This window comes from Balaenoptera ricei, chromosome 13 (assembly GCF_028023285.1).
Source record: "Balaenoptera ricei isolate mBalRic1 chromosome 13, mBalRic1.hap2, whole genome shotgun sequence".
NCBI lineage: Eukaryota > Metazoa > Chordata > Mammalia > Artiodactyla > Balaenopteridae > Balaenoptera > Balaenoptera ricei.
This window is the reverse complement of record NC_082651.1, coordinates 103012602-103026737: the sequence shown is the minus strand read 5'-3', so window position 1 is coordinate 103026737 and position 14136 is coordinate 103012602. Positions and strand designations below refer to the sequence as shown.

The 14136-nt window shown below is 40.4% G+C and overlaps 1 protein-coding gene across 2 annotated transcripts in view; it reads right to left on the bottom strand.

Moving 5' to 3' along the window:
• Window positions 1-14136, bottom strand: part of SH3YL1 (SH3 and SYLF domain containing 1) — a 45856-nt gene that overhangs the window by 24328 nt on the left and 7392 nt on the right. For both annotated transcript variants that reach the window (XM_059942344.1, XM_059942345.1), the window contains 3 exons: window positions 6544-6654; window positions 3458-3571; window positions 1264-1328 (listed from right to left, as the gene is read on the bottom strand). In XM_059942344.1, the coding sequence (XP_059798327.1) occupies window positions 1264-1328; window positions 3458-3571; window positions 6544-6654 (290 nt within the window). The remainder of the gene's footprint in view (window positions 1-1263; window positions 1329-3457; window positions 3572-6543; window positions 6655-14136) is intronic.

Sequence of the window (14136 nt, the reverse complement as noted above, 5' to 3'; positions counted from 1 at the left end):
TTTCTGGCCAGGTCTGAGATGCTTCCTGGGGAACCAGCACGGCCTCTCATTAGCACTGAAAAGTGACTGACAGCTCTAACCTTACGGCTACACTCAGGGAAGCAAAGCCAGGTCATGTTCAAGAGGCACAAACTCCTAGGACAGTCTTCTAATCTCTACTTGAAGTGGATATTTTTAAAAGTTAACACTTACCTTCCATGTACAGTATTTAAATGGAATTCCAGAATTAATTTCTATACAGCCACGAGGGTAAGTTGCATTCAAAGTTTCCACAAATGGCAAATATAAGTAAATGCTCTTTGAGATGGAGCCCCAAAGCCTGGGGTCAGAGGGCAGTGATGAGGGACACCTGGGTACAGTGCCAGGAGGTGTGAGCAGGGGTGCACAACAGATGCTGAAATACGCTTTCCACACGAGTGCAATGTTTCTGAAGGCTATGATTTGGTTGAATATACAACCAAAAGGCAGTCATGATAGCAAAACTAAAACATGTTCCTCTTTTTATATCACAGATTTATGCAGCAGCAAGTAAAGGTCAAATAAAAATGAAAATCAGTAGTGGAAATACTTCCTCCTAATAAGGCCAAGGGCATTTAAAACTATGGCAACAGAGCAAATTCATAAAAGGATAGTTCAGGAAGAAACTGACTGAAATTTGAGAAGAAAATGATTTGGGAATATTAGGAGATTTGATTTACCAATCACTTAGCAATAAAGCAGCAGCTGAAAGACTGATATCATGCAGATGCTCCCTGTGGGAGTGACCTCTGTGTGCTGGTATGATTTCGAGTCCATTTGATTAGAAATGGGCTAGAAACCATAATCATTAGCAGCAAAGTTGTAAAATGAAACAATACAAAGTCAATCTTTACTTAAAAAATTGGAAGTAGTTTGAACATTAGGGGTACCAGACTGGATTTTGCCACAAATGTTGATACATGGCATTGAGCTGTTTGCACCCATGACTCTGCAATCAGAAGCCATAAACTGCCAATTGTAGTTTGTCAGATCTGAGAATATGTGTTCTACTGATGTGCTGAAGACGGAAGCAGATGAGATGGTGAATGAAAGAAACTCTACCCTCAATGAAGGAAAAGGAGAAAAATGATAAACATTATATAGCTTCAGGTAGAGATTCAAGAAAATAAAAGGGAACAATTTCCATAGGTGGTCAAACAAGAACAGTAGGAGATCACTCAACTTTCACGTATCAGTTGCTTTTAGAGAATAGGGCAATTGTACGTACACACATCACCCACTCACCTCTATTCCTAGTTCAAATCCTCCACCAAGCCCAGCTATCCCGATGGCCGAAGGTGCAGACCATTCTAATAAAAACAAACAAACATTACTCTAAAACTCCTTGGCACATAAATATGGGGAGGAAAAATGCTAAAATGTGAATTAATAGTGTTTCTTCTTAAAATAAGGAGATTTTGGCATTTTTGCTTATGTTTTTAAATGTTCTTTAATAAATATATATAATTTTTTAAGTTAAAAAGGTTTGAAAGGTGTTAGGTATTCATTATGAGCCGCACAGACTCACAAGTCTATGTTTTCTAATCTTTCCCTACAAACATGCATAATACCAAACTATTGAATTCTCACCAATTAAATATACAGAGCATTTGATAATTTCAACCATCAGTATTCATAATGTTTTACAAAATATTTGAGCTGGAATTCTAGTCTTTTGTTAGTATTTTATCATAGATATAAGAGAGCAAATGGATTCAAAAGAGTTCATTATAATCACTTCTAAGGGTAACATAATACTAAACTGTTTCTATTGTAAATTCTGGAGGGCAAAAACTGTTTTGACACCCTCTGTGCCTAGTAGAAGCACAAGAAATAGGTTATAAATTCAAGATTATTAAAATTCTATCAAGATACATATCCTTACATTTGGAAACTAAGTACAATAATTCCATTTGCCATGATATGGTACATTTCAGGATTATTGTGTGCCTATTTTTCCTGATCTAGACACAATTGTGTTAAACAAGTCTAGAAAAAAATAATTGGGGGGTGTGGGTGGGATAGTCTAGATGAAGTACTTTCTGAAAATGCTCAGTAGCTCCCTAAGCCTAATTTTTCTTGCTATCATGTATTCTAGATGACAGGCTAGTGCTTGAATATACCCAGAACTAATCTATCTGGGCTTAGAGGGGTTTTGATTACAGAAATTAATGTCTCATAATCTCGAAGTTATTTTCCACTTCCTATGTTAGGGACTGGCCCTGATTAAAAACTGCCCACCTGGCCAGGGTCTGGGGATTTGCTGTGCCCCACTGGGTGGCTTTTATATTACCCTCTGCAGAGCGACCAGCAGCTACTTGGGAAGATGGGAGAGAGAAACTTAGGTATCTAACCCAGTAGGAAGGTCCACCTGAGGTTCTGATAGGAGCCCCAGGTGTCGACGGCTCCTCCCCCTTTTCTGACAGTCACCGGTCCATGACCATTTGGGGCCTGCAGGGCTGGGGGCTCCTTGCAGACTCGGAGCCCATCTCACGGTGGACTCGATTTGAGTGTGCCTACTTGTCTGGTTGTACTGCTGGGAATCTGCCCATGAAAATTTGGGTAATGCTTCTTTTCTTGAGAAGAAGAGAATGATGTCATTTTTTGTTCCGTAGCCAAGCCCAGAGCTATGAAATCTGAACCACAACCTCAGGGGCGAACGAACTCTCATTTGCTGTGGGGACGCCTCACAGGGGACAACAAATCCCACTGACTCAAGTTCTGGGGCTGTGCACCCCCCAAATGCCAGGTGTCTCTCCTGTCAGTGGATGGCCCACGTTCTCCCTCAAAATAAAATTAAATTATCTACACTAAAAAGAGCTATTAACAGAAAAATGTGCTCAATTATATAACTGAACAGCAAATGTTAAATTCATATAAAAGCCTTTTAGTTGGTTATGACACACCTACACACATTTTAAATATTATGTATGTTGGTTCTTGGGATTCAAGCAAACATATTTTGATGTCATGTCTGAAAAATCAAGTATTAGATTTCGCCTCAGAAAGTAAAACCAAATTATACTGATCTTGATATGATTCTGCCCTGGGGATGTTCTTTAAAATGTTTCGATTTTTAAGATACCGCACAGGAACAATGGGGTAAAAAAGCTTCCATGAAACAAAAGAAAGCAAGTGTAAGGTGAAGCCGAGGAATAAGAATGCATATTTAACAACAGAAATACAATGTCAGTGTTTACTATACGCTCCATGGAAGGACAACGAAGTGTGTAAAGACGGGGGCCCCATCTTCTGATATTCTGAGTCTCACGGGTGGGTCGGTTGACCACAGAGAAAACCGAGGGAGCGGCCCGAGGAAGGTGGTCCAGGCGGCACCGGAAAACCTGTCTCTCTCCCTACAAAACCTGTTCACAGTGGAAACAGAACAAAAAAGGGACGAGGATTCTCTGCCCCTCCCAGTGAAGGGATGCTAGCTTACTTCCATCTGGAAGGCGCGCCAGCACGATCCCACTGCCCCCTCTCGCGGTGACCAGAAACCCAGCTTTTATCGCAGACAGGACCGCCAGGCCCTTGGCTTTGGCAATGACGTGTGCTGCAAAAGATGAAGACAGGTGAGCACCAGGCAGGTGACAGCTCAGCAGGCCCGTGCGTGCAGGTTTGCTTCCCGGGACCAGGGCCTCTGTGGCCTCAGCAGCGCAGGGAACTGCGAGGAAACAGCCCCAGGACAGAGGAGCCTGAAGCCTTTGGTGGCCCTAAGCCGACAGGGCGGGTGCTCAGAATCCTGCAGTGGACACAAGAAATGAGACACTGGGAAGAGACTGTACTGATATCTAGTAGCAGGACAAATAATTTGGAGATTTCAATTAATTTACAACATAATTTATAATTTTACAAGTTATAAAAGTATTTTCAAAGAAATTAAGATCTACACAGTATTAAGGAGAAACTTCAAAAGGGACTGACATGCAGTGTGCAGCAGAAGGTCTGAACTTAGAGCCACATTGTTGAGTTCAGCTTCTATTAATATGAAAATCTGGATTCAAAACCAGGAAAATTAAATGATTTTGCCACTTTAAAAAGTTTTTTGACTTTATAAAGTGATCTGATCAGTATTCGAATAACACATAACTACCAGGGCACTGAAAATATAATTCAATTTACAAAATATTGGTTTATTCACATTTCAGGGAAGTTCGTTACATAAAAGGAAGGTTATTAACATAGGTACCCACTAAACTCAGTGCCTTACTAGTCTGTGGATTTATTTACATAATAGTACATCTTTCAAATAACAAAGGAAGCCTAAACATTGGAAATTATTCTTGGATCCCAATGTTACTTTTAAGGTAGTTTAATTTATCATCATTTTAGTCAAATATTCTGTCAAGGAAGTCAAACCAGACAGTGTACTCACATACACAAAAAAGGCTTTGTAGGTGTCCCTAGGAAACACTAAATTTCTAATACACTTATGCACACCATTTCAAAATTTAAATTAATAAACAGACTCTCAGAGACGATTCAACCGAGAGCACGAGTAGGGTAACACACACACCATTCCTGGAGCTCTTGGTACTTAAGGCTTAGAAGTAAGGCTCTCTTCTCTCCGATGGTCATCAACTAAGTGTGCCTTAGTTCGTGTTCTAAAGGGTGTGACACATGGTAATGATGTTGACAGCTTCATTATACATCAGGTAGGTTTGTTTATACAACACTTGTTGGCAGAATATCCTCACATGCCATTCTCAGTGCTTTTACAGTGAGTAGTGCCTCTATTCAGGAACATTAGGTATAACAGAAGTATATTTTTAAAATGAACATAGTTCAAATGTCAGGTGTGTTTTTATATCTTATCCACCCAGATTCAGGGACATTAAAATACCAATAATCCCTAAATAATTGTCCAATTAGCTCTTCATTTGTAATGTAGATGCACTGATTGCAGATTTACTCTCTAAATTGAGTTTCACTTACGTCTCAGAGCCCCTCACACCAGAGGACTGTGAACTCACAGCCTAAGAAAGGCTAAGGGTCTGGGCATTTTGTTTTAAAATATTTTTTAGATTTTATCTCTTATCACATAGTACACCTCCTTAGCTTTAATGTACGCGTAATGGGCCCTCCCTCCTCATCCCAAGGAAAGATGAGGCTTGGTCATCTGGCAGCTGCGGCCTCTCTGGCTTCCATCAGACACACAGCCCGCAGCCCTGCGGGACTTCGCTCTTCTTCAGGCTGCTGTGTAAACGGGTTTTCATTTTCTGAGCTACACCCAGTGAAAGGGAGTCGGGTGGCCTTTGACTGGAAGCAGAATAAAGGCAAGGCAGAATTTTGCTGGACAAAATCCACGAGAAATAATCCGTACCCAAATGTTTTTATGGTAGGAAACACAGCTTATCTAGCCTGACACGTATGTAGATGCTGCTGTATATTGAGAAATGTCTTCTGCCTCCTGCTTCAGAATAGAGCTATAGAAAATCGAGTTCTTCTGGTTGAATTTTCTTCAAGTGTTACACAGTGCTTCTCTAACTTGTACGTGCATGTAACTCACTGGAGATCTTGTGATAAATGCAGATTCTGATTCATCAGGCCGAAGAGGAGCCTGAGGTCCTGCATTTCTAACAAGCTCCCAGGTGATGCCCAGATGTGCTCATCTGCCTTCGAGTAGCAAGGCTCTATGAAGTGCTGTTTTCTTAAGATGGGAGGAGTGGCTGGGCCAAAATAACAGCACTTAATATTATTACTATAACAACAACAAATTAGAAATTCTTACAACCCTTAAAGGTCTGTTAAATAACTTCAGAAAATCTGGCTTAAGAAATTAAACTGGTTTCTCTAATGCAGGATGAGAGTTATGCACTAAGAGGGAAATTAGCCCGCAGCTGCCTACGCTCGTCTGCATATGAGTGTCTTTGCATCAGACAGATATTCTCTGAAACACCTTTTAGAAATAACTGGTAGTAGTAATGAACAGACAGTGGTTCCCAAAAGCTTGCCTCTGGACCAGGTCTTGTGTGGTCAGCCTGACTACAGGAGAATCACATTAGAGATGTGATAAAGTCTGCACTCCTGGCCACGCTGCTCCCAGGGTCTGATTCAGCAGGTCGGCGGGGGGAGTTTAGGAACTGCACTTTAATGACCCAGGGAATACAGATGTGTAGCTGTGTTGGGAATCATTGATTAGTCTTCTTAAACCACTATAAAGTATAACTATCTTACCTAGAAAGAAAAAACACAAAATTAAAATTTATTTATGAGATTAGCTAGTGAGTTTGCAAGATGAGTTTGCGAAAGTCCTCAGAAATTGAGGACAAGGACCTGTGAGTTTGAGGAAAGTGGAAGTGGAAAAGGACACAGGGTACTTAGGGCCATGGGCCCTGCAAAGGCGAGGAGGAGAGGGAGTCTTACAAGGCGGGTGGGAGAGGGAGGCCACCCAGGACCCCAGCCGGGAAGACGGGCTCAGAGGAGAAAGGTGCTCTGAGGACCTGTGTGAAGTCAAGGGTTGAGAAGGTAATTTAAGAAACAGAGCAGGTGTAGAAGTGACAAGTATGTATTTTATTTACCTACCAGGAATGATCTTATCAGGTCCATTTCTGGAAGTTATTTCTGTGAATTCTCTTAGAATTTTAGCAGCCTTTTTTGCTTCAGATTTCAAATTGGAAGGTATAGGGTTATTCACTGAAAGATTAAAAAAATGATTTTAATGAAGAGATCTACTAAATAGAAGTTAGAAATTTGTTGTAATTTCACTTTTCTCATACAAAATTAAGCATTATCAAATTGTATCCTACCAAAGGAAATAAACTGAAAATCCTTATTTATTGATCATTTCATCTCTATTTTCCTAGTAAATGAAATTCACTGGGATTGGGAAACCCTAAACTCTCAAAATCTCAGAACTTATAAAATCATGGAATTCTAAAGGATCTTAAAATCTGGTCCAGTCTCCCAATTATATATCTTTTCCCTGTAATTCTTAACTCACCACAATATTAACAAAAAATATTAAAATGTTAAGAATGAACAAAAGATGTATTTTACTACTGTCTATAACAGATAATATAAAATTTAATATATTTGACTATTGTGTTGAAAATGTTTGACCTGTCTGCACAGATTTTCCTTATCAGTGAAATTCTAGTAGACTCAGGAATTGAGTGATTACTTCCATTAATGGACATTTGCATTTGTATAGCATTCTATGTTTTCAGCATTGGTTGGGTATTCATAAACTCAGAGGAAGGTTTATGCATCCTAGCAATGCTCACATAATCTTTCCAGCTCTGAAGTATGTGGGATGGATCATTCCTTTATCACAGGACAAGGAACCAGAAGAGTCAAAGAAATCAAGAGGCTTCCATATAAATCCTGCTGTTCCGACCATCAGATGAATTTTTCATTTCAAAGATTGTATTTTCAGCCCTGAAAGTCCCATTGGTTGTTTTTCATTCTTTCCATTTCTATCCTCATTGTGTTTTTGTTGTTCTTTCAATCCTTGAGCATATTTTAAAAAGTGTTTTTATATCCTTGTCTGATGATTGCGTCATCTCTGCCCTTTCTGGGTCTGTTTCTTGACTGACTTTTCTCCTAGTTATGGGTTATGTTTCACTGTTTCTGCCCATCCTAGTGAACTTTGGTGGCTGCCAGAACTGTGGGCGCTGCCATGTCGTGGATCTAGATCTTGTCGTCGTCTCTAAACAGCGCTGCTGCGTTTGTGCTGGCGCCCGGGAGTCACTTGCAGATCAGCTCAGTCATTCCAAGGCTTGCTTTTATGTTCGGCTTGGAGTGTGTAGTCTTCGGTGCCAGGCCTGCAGTTACCATGTGACTCTGGGCTCTCTCCTGAACGTCCTCGGGTGTGACACTCTCTCCACTCGGCTGGTTGGAACTACTGCTCCCAACGCTGCATAAGCTCTGAGGACTGTTTGCCTCACAGCTTCCTGAGAGTCGTTCTTGGCCCTGCCTTGAAAGCGTCCCCTTCACACAATGCTTCCTACTCAGCCAAGGACTCAAGGGTCCCTCTGCAGATTTCTTGAGCCCCTTCCATCTCTGATTCACTCTCCTCTGGGAATCTGCTCTGTAAACTCCAGTTGCTCAGCCTCTCCAAACTCAATGTGTCTCTCCCATTCAGAAGGAACCCATGCCACGGTGGGCTTCCCTCCCTGTGCTGCAGCTTGGAAAGTACTCCAGGCAGAAACACGGGCAATTGTGGACTCTGCCTCAATTTCCCCTCTCCTCTGGGATCCTAGACCCACTCGCCTGTTGTCCAACATGAAAACAGATGCCCCATATATTGTCCCGTTTCTGGTTGTTTACGGCAAGTGGCAATTCCAGTACCAGTTTCTTTGTCATGAAGCTCTCAGTGTACTTTTGCTTTTTATGATGAGTAATATTGAGCATCTTTCCATTTCTGTCAAATCTTTTCTTATTTCTTGTCCATTTATGGAGAGTATTTCTCTGTTCCTTATTGATTTGTACATTAAGGGAATTAACCTTTTTTTCTAGAATATGAGTTACAAACATTGATTTCCTCTTTGCCATTTGTCTTTTCAATTTTCTTATGATGGTTTTTCTACTTTTTAAAAAATGAAATCAAATTCATATTCTCTTTTACATCAGAAAGGATGACAAGTTTTTATTTGAATTTAATCTGAATACTAGAGAATTTTCTTGGTTTACATCTTGTTTTGCATATTTTCTCTTCATGTTCTTTGCCTATTTTTCTGGTGCCATACTCTTTTTTTTTTTTTTTTTTCTTTCTTTTTTAAAAGACTATCTGGAGCATCTACTAGAGTACTTGCCCCAGAGAAAGTATCTTTTTTTTTTTTTTTTCTTTTTTAATTCACGTTCTTTTATTTATTTATTTATGACTGTGTTGAGTCTTCGTTTCTGTGCGAGGGCTTTCTCTAGTTGCGGCAAGTGGGGACCACTCTTCATCGCGGTGCGCGGGCCTCTCACCATCGCGGCCTCTCTTGTTGCGGAGCACAGGCTCCAGACGCGCAGGCTCAGTAATTGTGGCTCACGGGCCCAGTTGCTCCGTGGCATGTGGGATCTTCCCAGACCAGGGCTCGAACCCGTGTCCCCTGCATTGGCAGGCAGATTCTCAACCACTGCGCCACCAGGGAAGCCCGCCATACTCTTTTTGTCTATAATTTTAATCATGTCGCAAGTTTGTATCTCAGCTTCTTGTTTTTATACTTTTATGTATAGTTTTTCAGTATTTGTTTTTATTTATATGGCAATATCTCTCTGGGCTTTCTACCATTATCATCTTTCTATTATTGTGACTAAAGGCCTTTAAGAAAAAAATTATACAAGTATTATTCTAAATTTTCTTCCAGAGCTTTTATTTTACACTAAATACTTGACCCTCCTCAAACTTGCATTGGTATAGGATATGAAGTAAGAACCCAATATTTTAAAAATATACAACACAATTTATTGAATAATCCACAGCACTTAATTAAAAATGCTACCTTCATGACAAAAGCAAGAAAGGAATATTCATATATATATATACTCATATATTTAAAAATAAATGACAGGAGGGAGGGAGACGCAAGAGTGAAGAGATATGGGAACATATGTATATGTATAACTGATTCACTTTGTTATAAAGCAGAAACTAACACACCATTGTAAAGCAATTATACTCCAATAAAGATGTTAAAAAAAAAATATATATATATATATATGACAGAGATGACATGGTAGAGTAATAAATTATTCTGGGACTTTAGGTCATTCAAAGGAAAACAAAATAAAATTAGATTACAATATCACATCATACACACACACAAAAATTCAATGTAATTGAATGCCTAAATATTAAAAGCAAAACTTAGTACTTTTAGAATAAAAAGAATAGGGAATATCTTTATGATGTGAGGATGGAGGAATGCTACAAACAAGGCACAATAACGGGAAACTACAGATACATTCAACTACATTAAAGTTTAAAAAGTTGTATCAACATACATTTAAAAAATAAAAATATAAGCCACAGATTGGAAGATATTTGTCATAAACATAAGTGACAAGAGATTTAGAATCCAGAATATATAAAGATCTTTTATTTTTTAATATAGAAATTTTAAATTTATTTACATTTATTATGATTGATATGATTTATGGTTAATTGATTTATTATAGTTATGAATAAATTGGAATTTTTCAATTTGTATTTCTATCATATCTTTAGTATCTTCTACTTTTCTTTTGTTATTTAAAATTTAGAATTCATCAAGTTGAATTCTTAAATCCTTCTTTAGTTCTGGACATTTTGCTTCTTCCATTTCTTTTTTTTTTAAATTTTTATTGGAGTATAGTTGATTTACAATGTTGTGTTAGTTTCCGGTGTACAGCAAAGTGAATCAGCTATACATATACATATATCTACTCTTTTTTAGAGTCTTTTCCCATATAGGCCATTATAGAGTATTGAGTAGAGTTCCCTGTACTATACAGTAGATGCTTATTAGTTATCTATCTTATATACAGTAGTGTGTATATGTCAATCCCAATCTCCCAGTTTATCCCTCCCCCCAACCCCTGGTAACCATAAATTTGTTTTCTATATCTGTAACTTTTTCTGTTTTATAGATAAGTTCATTTGTACCCTTTTCTTAGATTCCACATATAAGTGATATCATATATTTGTCTTTCTTTGTCTGACTTACTTCACTCAGTATGACAATCTCTAAGTCCATCCATGTTGCTGCAAATGGCATGATTTCATTCTTTTTTATGGCTGAGTAATAGTCCATTGTATATATGTACCACACCCAGAATATCAATAAAAATATGAAATCACTATAGAAAATGGGGCAAAGTGTTCAATTAGTTAATCCACAGAAGAGGAAACCTCCATGGCCAATAAATATATGAAAAGTTGATCAAACTCCCTAGAAGCCAGGGACACGCAAAGCCAGACCATAATGCATTACCGTTTCTTGTCCTTTAGGTTGACGGAAATTAAAAAAGCCTGCCAATGAGCATGGGTAGGTTGTGCGGGGCACATAGGGAAGCCTCTGTCCCATTGGTGGGGACGTGAGTAAGTGCAGCTGCTGTGGGAGCTGTTCTGAGGACAGCTGGAGATGACCCACCAATACTACTCCTGGACGTGCTCAGAGGCACTGGCTTCCCGGCTGAATGGCGGCCCCCAAATTCACATCTACCTGGACCCTGTGAAACGGACCTTATTTGGAAACAGGGTCTTTGCAGACGTAATTAAGTTAATCATTCTCGACCACCCAGGTGGCCCCTAAGTCCTTAATTAGACAGAAAGGGGAAGATGCAGAGAGGAGGGGAAGGCAACGTGGCCACAGAGGCAGAGGCTGGACCGTGCGGCCACAAGCCCGGGAGCACTGGGGCCCCAGGAGTTGGGAGGGAGAAGGCAGGACTCTTGGAGGGGTGCGTCCCTCCAAGCGCGTGACAGCCCACGGGCCGCCTCCACGCGGGACAGGGCGTGTCTGTTGTAAGCCGACCGTCTGCGGTAACTTGTTGCGGCAGCCCAGCCACCGAGGCAGGGCCTTTAACAGCACAAAGAAATAAATACATTCAAACAGGAGACAAACGACCCTCAAAAGGAGGACGGATATATCTAGTTTGGTGTAGTATTAAAATTGTATTCTATACAGAACTTCAGATAAACTAGATCTACTGTATCAACATGGCAAAATGTGAATAATATTGACAGCAAAAACAAGTTGCATAAAGATATATAGGGTATCACACATTTACGTAAACATTTACATAAATGTTATACAAATATTTATATATAAAAATAAAGTAAAATGATATTTGATTTGGGGGGTGGGGTGGCCCTGGGGAAGGCTTATATAGGAAGCTTATTGGAAACTGTACTTTTTTCCCTTAGGCTGTGTATAGTAAGTCATGGATGTAAAAATTGCTATTCTCAATAGTCTTTTGTATGTCTGAAATATTACAGAACAAAGATTGTTCAGCATAAATTGAATCCTGTACTATTAAATATTTAATATATTAGTGGAAACGTATGACTCCAGCTGTAAAAAAATATGTACATTATGAATAATTACTCCATAAGTTGTCTTTTGTTTAAAATCTGACCTCTCACAGCCAACAACATGTCTTGCGTGAAGAGGTGTAGAAAAGTGAAAAATGTACCCTTATGTTTTACACAAACAAGAGAGCACACACAGCCTCCCCTCCCCCACGCATGTGCGAGCGTGTGGGCACACACACACACACACGCACACACATAATTCAAAGGACAGGGACTTGGTGAGTGGCTATACGGTAAATATTCAGTTGTTATTATATGCATTTGTATATCATTGACAATTCTGAAATTTGAATTTTTGGGAACTAACATAAAGTTGCTCTTCATCTTCTCCATCATGTATTTGTTTAAAATCACACTGTCCCATTTTGATGATGGTACTGAGATACTGAAAGGTTGATACTCTTGGTTCTCTACTTTCACTTGCAATGGTGAATATGAAACACAAAGATGAACACAGAAAAATTCTCAGAAGCACATAATTTTTAAATAGGGAAGGAATCTTAAGACATCCATTTAAAATTACGTCAATTTACTAGTGGTCTTTAAACTTTTCCTATTATCAATGCTTTGGTTATACAGCCTGGATTTAGAAGGTCTTAGAAAAAAATACAACCTAGAAAAATTCCAAGTGAGCATATTTATGTAGATATTTGGGCCTTTAAAGTACATTTTATGGAAGTAGCTGTTAGTCATGACTTGACTAATATCAGTAGCAGGCTAATGACATACATTTGTTTTTGGTATTCCACAGTGATCAAGAAAAAGTGTACATGGTAGGGGGCATTTCCAAGTTTCCGATATGGTATTGACACAATTGACAGCTTCTGAAAACCACAACCGGTGTGAACAGACTCGATGGGAGCCCGCCTCTTCTCTGCTGGGTCGCTACAAAGGAGGCACCGAGCTGGCGATCAGCAAGGCAACCGGAGCGCGACTAGAAAACCGACTAACGTGCACCGTCCATTTGTAACGCACGTGCTTTGATTCCTGGCGTAGGACTAGATGAGGCCTTTGTTTTCTTAATTTTTGTTGGGATCTAAGATGATGTAACCTTACTCTTTATGGAATGAACAAGTCGCATGCAGGGGGTCTGCTGTGTTAGCTAGTTTCCCACACACCGTGTGCTTCCCGCGTCAGCACAGCGCTGGCCCCGGGAGCGGCTGCCCAGAGACAGTAATGGGTGTCGCTTCGACGCCAAGATAGTGGGAAGGAGCGTTTTCTGCACCCCCCTTCCTGTCACTGGCTGCCTGAAGGGGTCTCCAGGGTACAGCCGCAGTGGGAGGGGTGGAGACCCCTGGATCAGAACACGGGGGAAGGTGCCCACCACAGCTCTTCCCGTGCTAAGAAATCGAGATGTGGGGGCTCGTTGCTGCAGCTGACATAACCCTACTTACTATGTTTAAAAATTACTTCTCATCTCTCCATGGTATTTGCTGCAGAAGAAAGATGGAGACATATCTGTAATTTTTATTTTCTAACTTAGGACTAGACTTGTTTTATATACATCCTAATCACTTAATTAGTTTGGGGGGGTAGATAAATGGGTAAAAACACATAAAATATAACATACCATATGTTAATATCTTTCTCTTTGATTACATAGCATTCCTAATAGACTACTTGCAGGTCCTTCTAAAAAAGCAAGGCAGTAGTTTTACCTTTTTATTAAATGTTAAAATGGATAAAAAGATAGATCTTTGCTGTACCAAGTGCTCCTATTAGCACGTGCCTGAAAACAGCTTCATGTTACAGGGCCCTTCCTGTGCCTTCCTCACTGCGCCCGAGTTACGCCTCTGGCCGTAACCCCCTGGTCACCTGGAGAAGGTGTAGCAGGCAGAGCCCAACGGCAGGTGGGATGCACACGGCGGGTCAAAGAGGGGATATTAACTGTGGTAGTTATTCACTCTGTGTGGCGCCCTCGGCTGAGGGACAGTCCTGGGGGGAAATGTGAGGAGGTGCAGCCCTCCCTGGAGAAGCTGTCGCTCAGCCCGAGGACGGCGGGCAGCTGGGCTCCCCGTGGGTGCGGCAGGGGCCCGAGTCCTCAGAGCAGTGGGGCCTCTGGCTTCCGAGCGCAGGGGGCTGTGGAGAGGACTCTGAGAGGCCTTCCCGGGCCTCTG